The 11,007-nt window shown below is 51.0% G+C and overlaps 1 protein-coding gene across 2 annotated transcripts; it reads right to left on the reverse strand.

Annotated features, from left to right (window-relative positions):
- Positions 1-650: 650 nt before the first annotated feature.
- On the reverse strand, positions 651-10,422 carry TMEM109 (transmembrane protein 109). 2 transcript variants are annotated; one of them, XM_025358413.1, is made up of 4 exons: positions 10,029-10,422; positions 4,159-4,403; positions 3,105-3,207; positions 651-2,321 (listed from the first exon to the last, which is right to left on the reverse strand). In XM_025358413.1, the coding sequence occupies exons 2-4, from the start codon at positions 4,393-4,395 to the stop codon at positions 1,930-1,932; spliced, it is 732 nt and encodes a 243-aa protein (XP_025214198.1). In that variant the 5' UTR covers positions 4,396-4,403; positions 10,029-10,422; the 3' UTR covers positions 651-1,929. The 2 variants fall into 2 exon arrangements, with proteins under 2 accessions (XP_025214198.1, XP_025214199.1); XM_025358414.1 differs by lacking the exon at positions 10,029-10,422 and having other exon boundaries at positions 4,159-4,405.
- Between the last annotated feature and the right edge of the window lie 585 nt (positions 10,423-11,007).

Here is an 11,007-nt window from a genome sequence, read left to right on the forward strand (position 1 = left end):
CGGGGCCAGATGCCAACCACCTGAGCCTGCCCTGACACAGCCCTAGGCCACCGCCGTGGAGGAAGGGCTCTAGGTGCGGGCAGCTCTAGTCTCTTGACCAGCTCCACCTGGGGAGCACCCTGCAGAGCCTAGGAAGGGTGAGGGTTGCTCAGCACTCCCGAGGGAAGGCCGGCCTCAAGGGTCCTGACCCAGCGTTGCCTACCAGGCAGTTTGGGGAGAGGCCCACAACAGGAGCCCTGGCTGCACACTCTCATGCCCTGGGCAGCTTACAAAGAAAAACATGTCTGAGGCCCTCCGCAAAATTGGTCCAGCCTGTGGGCCAACTGGAAACCTTGGCACACGAAAGTCCTCAGGTGGGTGGTGAAGGGGAGGGCAGGCAAGTCTTCTCCAGGCTGCCCACCCACCTCAGCACACCGCAGGGAAGGGGTGCCCCCTCCGCCCAGCACGCGCACACATTTCCAGCAGTGCTGGTCATTCCTACGTTTGGAATGGAGGCACACCTTCCTCATTCCTCATGCCCCTGGAGGGAAGGGTACCTGGTACCAGCCTGCCTTTTCAGCTCTCCCCTCTGCCGGCTTCACACTGTCCCCACAGAAGCTGCACTACAGAAATGGGTTTAGCAGTAGAGGAGACATCGAAGCAATCCAGACTTGGAGTAAATACATTTTATTCAGAACAAGATAATAAAATAGCGTGCATTTTATTTAAAACCAACCAAGCGCTGATAAAAAATATATATATATCACTGCAGCTGTGATTCCACATCAAACCTGAACAGTAAGAATTGGGCATTTCTTCTTCACATCATGTGCCAGGCCTGGCAGAGAAGGATACCCACCTCCACCAGAGCCTCAAAGGAAAAGTGGCCCCTAACCACCAAGATGGGGCACCCTGGTGGAGAGGGGCAGCTGGCAGCTCACCCTGCTCTTCGCAGACCATGCGAAGGGAAAGGAGCTGCCTGTGTTCCTCCCGGGCTGCCGGGGTGGACGCTGGTCAGCAACTCCTTCTTGGTTTCAGGGAGTGGAGCGATGGGGACAGAAGTGCATGCAGTTGTGCAAACAAGGAGGCGGGTCCTCCTTCCTCCTTCAGGGTCTCTGAAACCCCCATAGGGCATATAATGCCCAGCAAGGTCCCACTTGCAAGCACATGCCTACAAAGCAGCAGCCATCTTTTGTTTTGGCTGATGGGGAATCAAGATTCTGAGAGTGACTGCTCTTCTCTTGACACAAAGCAGCCACAGAGCACTTTCCTACATACAGTATGGCAGCGGGCAAGCAGAGGGCCCTGCTGGCTCGGATTAAGGCACTTGAAACAGACACAAGGTACATCCTCCTCCCCTCCAGCCCCCACAGGCCTCAGGGGACCCTGTTTCCCCACCCTTTATCCTTGGGTCCCATTACCCCTGCCCCTCCCCACTGCTGGGCAATGAAGAGGACAGCAGCGTGCCTTACAGGACCATGGTTTGGTGGGAGTACAGGGTAGGAGGATGAGGAAAACAAGAAGGGAGCTGGAGATTTGGCCAAGGAGCAACTTCAGAAGGACAGAAGAGCAAGAGCATTAGGAGGAAGCCAAGGCAGCAGCAGAGGGAAGCCAGTTAAGTCATGAGAGACCAATGGCAGTGATGTTTGCTGGTGCAGATGCAGAAGCCAGAGGGAGGCCCCTCCAACCTTCCCTGGTGAGGCAGGCTGGGAGCAGAGAAAGGGTTAAGAGAGCAACTCCAGACAGAGAACCTCAGAAGACAGGGCCGCAAGGACTGGCAGGGGGAATGGCCTTTCTCTGTTTCTCTTGGCTGGTGGGGCTGGGGCAGGGATCAAGGTTCTGAAGGCTGAAACAGGGCAAGAAAAGGGCAGGGGGCTGGCAGGAGGGCTGTGTTGCCCCGAAGCAGCTCAGCTCTTTGGTATGACACTGGAGGTGCGTGGGGCATTCTGCTCACTCCTCCTCCACACTGCGGGCCCCCTTGGCCGCTCGCCTCTGGCGCCAGCGCAGCTCCTCCACCTGGCGCTCCAGCCCTCGCACCTTGGCCTCAAGTTGGGCCCCAGAGGCTCGGGAGCCAGTGAGCCGGCTCAGCAGGGCGTAGAGGATCAGCAAGGCCAGGAGTAGCAAGGCCCGGGTGGAAGGGTCGGGCACCGACCTCACCAGGGCCACAAAGCCGGCCAGGAAGATGACAAGCTTCAGGCCCCACAGGATCCGCCCCAGCAAGGCCAAGACCAAGCCGAGGAGCAGGGACAGCAGCCAGTAGGTGACCAGGGCCCCTGCTCCCCACAGCAGGAAGGTCTGGACTTGGCCAGGGCTGAGCTTCAGGCCCTGGGCGAGGTAATCACCTGGAAGCCAAAAGAGTCAGAGTCAGCCAACCTGGAGAAGTGGTGAGGGGAGAGCGGGGCAAGAGCTAAAAGGGTGAGAGGTGCTAGCCACATTGCAAAGGAATAAGGTGTTCTAGTAGACTCAGAGTGATATGGGTTGGAATCTCAGCTCTGTTTCTTGCTGGCTGTGAGGACTGGAGTAGATTACTTGCTTCTGTTGAGCTGCAGTTTCATTTACTAAATGGGAACAATTCTACTGCCTCCCTGTACTGTGGCTGGCAATTAAATGAGATACTACAGCTCAGCATGATGCCTGATAAGAAGTGAACAACTGGCACATGGGGGTGGAAGTTATTTTTTAGGGGGTCCAGGTGGGACAGGGTTTTGCTCTGCTGCCCAGGCTGGAGTGCAGTGGCGTGATTCCGGCTCACTGCAACCTCCACCTCTTCGGTTCAAGCGATCCTCCCACCTCAGCTCCCAAGTAGCTGGGACCACAGACACACGCCACCATGCTTGGCTAATCTTTTATAGAGACGAGGTCTCATTATATTGCCCAGGCTGGTCTCAAACTTCTGGCCTCAAGTGACCCTCCTGCCTTGACCTCCCAAAGTGCTGGGATTACAGGCGGGAGCCACCACACCCGGCCATGGTAGTTCTTGGCTTGCTCTTTGGCCGTGTCTCTGCAGGATCCTGGGAAGGGTTAAGCAGCTTGGGGAAAAGGCTAGACCCTGACAAAGATGAACTCCCCCAAGTAGGAAAGTACAGGCAAAGCTCTGGCTGACTACCCAGTGCTCCAACACTCACCAGCCAGCCCCAAGGCATTTAGCAGCTGTGCGGAGATCCCAGACAGAGCAAAGAAGGCCACAGAAATGGCTGATGAGATGGCCCACAACACTTGGGACGAAGACTGTGGAAAAAGCATGGAGCGAGATGAGTTCATAATTAACAACAGTCCTCGCCTTCAAACCTGATCACCACTGTCCAGGCAAGGACTGCAGGAATGTCTCAGACCTGTTTCTCACCCAGTGGTGACAGGCCTGGGTCAGAGGGTAGGCGCCTTGGGGCTGGCTAAGGGGTCCCTTCCACACCCACCTTCTAGTGTACAGGGATGGCCAACAGGCCGTCTCTCCTTCCTGAACCGGAAACCAGGGCATCTGGGACATAATTTAACTGCTTTGCTGGGATACTCTGGAGGGAGTAGTAGGTGTACTTGTGTGTGAATGACGGAGACAATTAAATACTTTTAGTAGTCACCCTGTAAAAGTGGAGCCCTGCTAGCCTTCCAGGGAGTCATGAAGGTGTGTGGAGAACATCTGTAAAGGGATAGGATGTTTCAGTGAAAAAGGAGTCTATCAGCTATACTATATTATGGATTTAAAAAATGATTGTCTCAGCCCTTCAGTCCAGCCTATCAAAATTATGTGATACCACGCTTGGGATGCCACTAGGTAAAAAAGATAACCCTGCCTTAGGCTCCCAATAAGCCCAACCCACTTCTACAGGTGAAGGAATGGATTCAGGGCTTGATATTTTGCCATTTCGAGATTCTAGGTCAGATTTAGACCAAAGTGAGACTCTACGGTCACCCAGTAACATGGGTTTATAAAGATGGCTCATTTTCCAGCCTTTCTGGCAAGGAAAGGGCAGGAGCCAGGAAAAGATAGGGGTGGAGCTAAAAGGCCCTAGGATAGGAATCAAATAACGAGGAATTCAAAGACAAGTGCTGTGTGGCTTCTTTTTGTGGAATTTGGGGCTCTCTGCACCAGAGAAGATGTGGAACTAAGATGAGTTGGCCATTACCAACCTCTCTTTTACTTTTCCTTAATGTGTGTAGTCACACAGGGACTACCTTCCTTACCTCTGACACCAGGTGCATGGTCTCTGGCCCAATCCAGGCATCCAGTGTCCCCCGCACAGATCGACCTATCTGGGTCAAGAGATCAACTGGGGCCTCTCTCTTCTGCTGGCCCGGTGGTGCAGAGTCTTGATGGGACTGGGCCAATGCTGAGTGGAGGAGGATGAGGGCCACTAGGACCATCAGGATGGCTTTGAACAGATGCTTTCCCCATCGTGAACTGATGCTGGAGGCTGCCATGACTGGGTCTGCCAGGAGAGAAGCACAGCATGAGCTGAGTGCCATGGTAGACGCACTCACCCTCCCAGCTCTCATTATCCCAACATCCTTCTCCGCCCCTACCTCCAGCAAGCACCAAGCTAACCCTGGAAAGAAAGTGCTGTTAGCTGGGAGAGGAAGGACTGGGACTTCCAACTGGAGCTGGGTACAACCATCTGACTCACAGGTTCCTCTTTCACATTCTTTACCACTTGCATGTTAATTAACCAGCAAATATTATTCAACACTTTAGAGTGGGTGAGAAGATCTCTCTCAGGTTTGTGCCAGTTCTAAAAATCTGAAGGCCTGTCCCTGTATCGTAGGTGCTATAGGCATAAAAGAATTATAAGACTCTATAAAGGCTCTGTCCCAAGGAGCTTATAATCTACTTAAGATAAAGCTGGTATAAAAAACAACTTAAAAATAGCACACAAGTAGGATTACTGCCATATAATGGTATAAAGAAAAGTGCTCAGTTATGTGCTCAAACAAGAATAACTGCACATATGTCATCTTCTCTGCAGGACCATCATGTGAGGTGGCTTTTATCCTCCTCATCCCTACAGGTACAGGTGAAAGAAACTGCGACTCAGAAGTTAAGCATTTTCCCATGGTCACTGGGCTACACAGAAAGGCCAGGATTTGAACCCAAGCTTCTGCTTCCACCCATCTTCATTAGGAGTCAAGTTATATCATGGGTCTCAACCATGGCTGCTCCCTGGAATCACCTGGAAGCTTCACAAGTACTGATGTCTGTGTCCCAAGCCCAGGGGCTCTGATATCATTGTCTGGGTGTGGCCTAGCCTTAGACCTGCAACAGCTCCCTAGGCAGTTCCCCTGTATGAAGTTGAGAACCACTGATACAGAGTGATCTCACCTCCCCACCCCCAATGGAGGTGCTGTAGTTTGAAGAGCAAAACTCATGTTGAGATTTAAGTGTCCTTGCACCACCTGCAGAGCCTGGGAGCTCCCGGCCCAGCCAAGGATGTTGGATCTCATGATCCTCAGTACTTTTTTGACACCCCATTCCCCTCAGTAAAATAGTTTGACCCCTTCCCCGCCAAAAAAAAAAAAAAAAGAAATTTAGGGGTGAGGGATAGCATTAGGAGATAAACCTAATGTAAATGACGAGTTAATGGGTGCAGCACACCAACATGGCACATGTATACATATGTAACAAACCTGCACGTTGTGCACATGTACCCTAGAACTTAAAGTATAATTTAAAAAAAAAATTATATTAGACTCTCCATAGTTTGGAAAAAAAATTCCATTTTGTAAAATAAGTAGATTGTACTAGATTCACTTTTCATGTCTAAACATTTTCTGTGATTTTATGAATTCGATTAAATATCAATTGAATTTCCTTTCCAAATAAATGAATTCCAACATGAAAAAAAAAAAAAAAGAAATTTAACTGTCATGATGATGGTATTAAAAGGGAGGACCTTTAAGAGGTGATTAGGTTATGAGGGTTTAGCCCTCATGAATGGATTAATGCCGTTTTCTTGGGAGTGGATTAGTTATCCCAGGAATGGAGCTCCTGATAAAAAGGATTACTTTGGTCTGATTTCCTCTCTGTCTCATGTGCTGGGTTCTGCCTTCTGCCATAGGATGACCCTTGCCAGATGCCAGCGCCATGCCCTTAGACTTCCCAGCCTCTGGAACTGTGACCCTAATGAATTTCTGCTCATTATAAACTACGCCGTCAGTGGTATTCTGTTATAGCAAGCAGAAAAGGGACAAGGACAGTGGGCAAGGGTATAATAAACAACCTTTAAAGAAAGATACTATTAATCAAAAGCTAACATTCAGCTAGGTCTTGCCATGCACCACCTCGCTCATTTAACTGTCACAACAGCCCATCCGCTGGGTGTTGCTATTTTCCCCCATTTTACTGATGAAGTAATTGAGGCAAGTTAAGTAGTAAGTGGGGAAACCAGCATTTGAATCCAGGTACTTCTGACATTGGACCCCTCACACACAACAACTCTGCTGTATTGTCTCCAACTAATTCTCAGAAGTGATTTCGAAAGTCATACAGGCTAGGCATGGTGGCTCACTCCTGTAATCCCAACACTTTGGGAGGCCGAAGTAGGAGGACTGCTTGAGCCCAGGAGTTTGGGAGCAGCCTGGGAAACATAGGGAGACCCTGTCTCTACAAAAATATAAATAAAATTCATTAGTCAGGTGTGGTGGTGCATGCCTGTACTCCCAGCTATTTGGGAGGCTGAGGGGGGAGGATCACTTCAGCCCAAGAGGTCACGGCTGCAGTGAGCTGTGATCATGCCACTGTACCCTATCCTGGCCGAGACAGCAAGACTCTTAAAAAAAAAAAAGTCACACCACAGATTATTCATGAGTTAAAATAAACATGGCATCTACCACTCATCTCAGTGAATTACTGGTGAAAATTACCTAACAATTTTGTGCTTTGTGCTCTGGTCTTGTAACACAATGCCACAGACAAGTTAAGATCCAACAAGTGCCAACTCATTGAAGCAGGTAAAGATCAGCCAAGAAAAAAGTATGCAAGTTCAACTTCTATTTGCCACTGTGCTTGAGAAATGTCAGACAGTGCCAGCAAATTCCCTGTTCTCCTCCAGGCTCAGAAATGAACCTGTAGCTCCAGGAGTTTTCATGATTCAGACCTGATGTTCAGAGGCTAAGCCATGCCCCTGAGGTAGGAGCAGTCAGGTTTTTGAAGTTTTTGCAGTTACGCAGGCACTCAGTGAGGTGAACATAAATCCAGAGCTTGAGGATGGACGAGAGAGAAGAGAAGGATGTCCCAGTCTTGCTTAGTGGGAAGGAGGAGTCTAGGAAAGGGTTCTAAAAAATACTACATTTAGGGTACTTTTTGGTCCAGAAACAGCTGCTCTAAGCCCTCTCTTTGGCACAAATCAAGAACCAGATGGTTCCTGCCTGCCAGTGGTCAGAGATGAGGAAAGCACAGGTCTGTTCCTGAGTTATCTAGGTCATAACCATGTTGGGGACTTAAAGAGCAGGGATGCTATCTTGGGTCAGATCCTTTATCCAAGGACCTCCACCAGGAGGGATCAAATGTCGTTTCCTCAGCCCTAGGAGGTCAGGGTGCCATGAGCAGCTCCTCCCACAGCAGCCTGTCTTGTTCTGTGCCAGCCCCAACTTTCCAGTGGCCGTCTGCCCCAGTCAAAGGGAGCTAGGAGACCTTGAAATAAGCCCTCTACAGTGAGGCTGGCATTGTCATGCCAGCTGATGATCTGAAGTGCACCAGAAACCAAATCTAATAGGATTGTGTAGTGTACCCTTTGGAGATAATGAGTGCAGAGATTGGCTGGCTGGTCTGCTTTTTCAAATTGTTTTCTTTAACAGGACTCCTCATTTTTTTCCAGGGGAATCTCAGGCAGTATGAATCACTGCTATTAGGCCTCCTCACTTTGGCCTAATCAAATAGTTTTACTAAAGGCGTGGAAACAGTCTCAGCCTCTGTGAGGAGGAAGCATGTCTTAAAACTTCTTCACCTTCTGCAAGACAAATAGTAGGCACTCAACAGCAACTCATAATAATACAAAGTTTATACATATCTATATGTATACATATGTTGTAATAATTTTTGTGTGGTGCTTTATAATTCACAAAGTGCTTGTTTTTTCATCACTTCTTTTAACTCTAACAACAATCTTTTAAGATATTATTACCCTCTTCATTTTAGTCAGAAAAGTATGGCTTAGAGAGGTTGAGTGACTTATCCAAGATCACACAGCAGAGCTGGGACTTGACTCCAGTACCCAGGATCTCCATCTTGCCTTTTTGCTTGTCCCACAGCCACATGCTGCCTTGATAGGACATAGCCCCTGCCCTTATGGAGCTGAAGTTCATCAACAAGCTCAAAGTGAAGGACATCCAGACTCCTCCGAGGGAACACATACAACGAGATCATCTGCCTTCTGGGCTTATAGGCCTTCGTTTTGTACCAAGAGGTATGAGAGGACAGCAAAAGGTGGGGGACAAAACCTGCCACTTCTGTTCGGCAGCTGCAATATGGCCCAGGTGGGTCTGGAGAGCCCAGCCGGGCTGGGGAAACAGCTTTACTTACTGTGTTAGTGAGGGGGCGCCACTGCTTACGTTTAGCTGTGGTTTGCTACAAGGGTAGGATGGGGCATTTCACGCCCCTCCTCCCAATCAAGGCTCCTTCCTCCTCTTCTCTTTCCTTTTGTTAGTTTCATTTCATGCTATGAATCACCAGGTAGCAGGAGGGGCGGCAAAAAGTGCCCTCTACCGGCTCTGACTGTCCCGCTGCTGCTCATAGCTGCCCCTGAGGAGCGGCGGTTCTCAACTTTGGTTGCCCATCCGAAATGCCTGTGCAGCCTATTAAACGAGGATGTCTGCCCCACCCAGGGCTACTCACTCAGACTCTTCCAGAGAGGGACTCAGCCCTTTGTTTTGCAAAGCTCCCTAGGAATTTCTGATGCATAGCCAGCAGCTCAGGGAAAAGTCTAAGCAAAGCTTCAAAAGTGCAGCAGTGCACAAAGGACCCCAGACTTCCGTCCCAGGCTCAAGTGTGCCACAGATTAGAAGTCACTACCTTTACACCTGTTACTTAACCTGCCTGAGTTGCAGTCTCCTCAAACGTAAAAGTGAGTGTAAGGAGTTGAGATATTTATTCAGCAAGCGCTTTGTAAACTAAACATCTATAGAAATGTTGCAGCACACGCATTACCACTGATTATATATCGTAGCATAATTTAGCAGTTTATCAACCTGCCTTCCCCATTACACCAAGCGCCTCCCGGTTAGACTTGACATCTTGGAATCCCGAGCGCCTAGTAGGAAAGATGACTAATAAATGCTTGTTAAATGAATATTAGCAACCCGCCAAGAAATCGTGAGGGTAGAACCAGAAAGCCATGGAGAGGTGAGGAGGGAGGTTATTTTAATAGTAGATCCAAATATACAGCAGCCACACGAGAAGCACAGCTGAGTCTAAAGGAAGGTCCTAAACAGGGCGAAGCCGCCACTGCAGAGAATGAAGTCAGCGCCCTGGCAGGTTGGGGGCAGCTCCCACTAAACCCCTGACAGCTGCTGCCCAGCAACTGTTTGGGGGCAGGGCGACGGCAAAGGGGCAGCTTCCCGGCCGCTCCGCGCTCTCCCCAGGGCCCAGCCTCCCGGAGAGAGGGTGTCAGTGGCATGTGCTATTTCGAACGGCGCGTCCCCTGCCAAGCGCTGAGGGGTGGCGTCGCTGGCAAGGGACGTGGCGCGACCCATGAGTTGGGAGCCCCCCGAGGGGCTCGAGCCGAGGCTGCAGGAGGCTGGGCCGTGGGTCGGGACTCGGGGGTCGGGTTTGGCGCTAGTCTGGTCCCCACGCCCGGGAGCCGCTCCACCTCCGCCGGACCTCGGTACCTTGCTGCAACCCTCTTCTCCCCGGAAACATGCGCCTCCCGGGTTGCCTGGAAACGACGCCCCCGGTTGCATAGCAACGAGGATCCGGGTCCCCTGTTTGTTTCGCCCGCTGGGCGCGCGGACCCCTCCCTACTCGGACTCTCCAGGCCTCGCCGCTCTGCCTGGTGCCGCCTGCAGCGGCTGCTGTCTCCCCTTCCCGTGCGCTGCCCCGCATTCCGGCCTCGGCCCGCACTCACCTTTCTCAGGCCACTGCTATCCTTCACGTGCGACTTCGCTGAAACGCGCCACCAAAAACGCGCCTCAACTCCGGGCGTTGGTTTGCCTTCTCCGCATGCGCAAGGCGGGATGAGCCCGGAAACTAGCCGGCCTTTCTCACAATCGAAACCCACGCCGGGAGCGCATGCGCCCCGCTTTATCTATTGCGTTTCTTTTTTCCCCACAAGCATTCCCACCGAGAGAAGAATGGGATCGGAAGTTCCAGCAGGGAACGGAAGTCTCTGGCTGGAAAGGGGAAATAAATGACTATATGTGGGCTGCAGAGTGGGTAAACTGGATCTTTGAAATCGGAGTGGAAGCTAATCCCCCTCTTGCCACCGCTCGGCATTTTGGGTAATGTAGTTCTCGAGCTACAAATGTTCCTTGGGGCATTGTGGGCAATGTTGTTCTAACCGGGCTGCTAACGAGCACCTGGTCTTCCTAGAAGCTTCGCGCTAAAAAGGCACGAAAGAGAAAGGCATTAAAGGCACACTGCGCTAGGAAAACGCATGCGCTCCCCCAGAGAGAAAATTCGTAGGCCGGGCGCGGTGGCTCAAGCCTGTAAAACCAGCACTTTGGGAGGCCGAGACGGGTGGATCACGAGGTCAGGAGATCGAGACCATCCTGGCTAACCCAGTGAAACCCCGTCTCTACTAAAAAATACAAAACAAAAAACCTAGCCGGGCGAGGTGGCGGGCGCCTGTAGTCCCAGCTACTCTGGAGGCTGAGGCAGGAGAATGGCGTAAACCCGGGAGGCGGAGCTTGCAGTGAGCTGAGATCCGGCCACTGTACTCCAGCCTGAGCGACTGAGCGAGACTCCGTCTCAAAAAAAAAAAAAAAGAAAAGAAAAGAAAATTCGTAAAATTCGACGGCTCCCAAATGCTAGTTCAGAATTTTAGAGAAGGAGTGGAACCAACTCCCGCTCTCCTTTTTCTGCCACAAAGGCAGTGATAGGGACAG

This window comes from Theropithecus gelada, chromosome 14 (assembly GCF_003255815.1).
Source record: "Theropithecus gelada isolate Dixy chromosome 14, Tgel_1.0, whole genome shotgun sequence".
NCBI classification, from domain to species: Eukaryota; Metazoa; Chordata; class Mammalia; order Primates; family Cercopithecidae; genus Theropithecus; species Theropithecus gelada.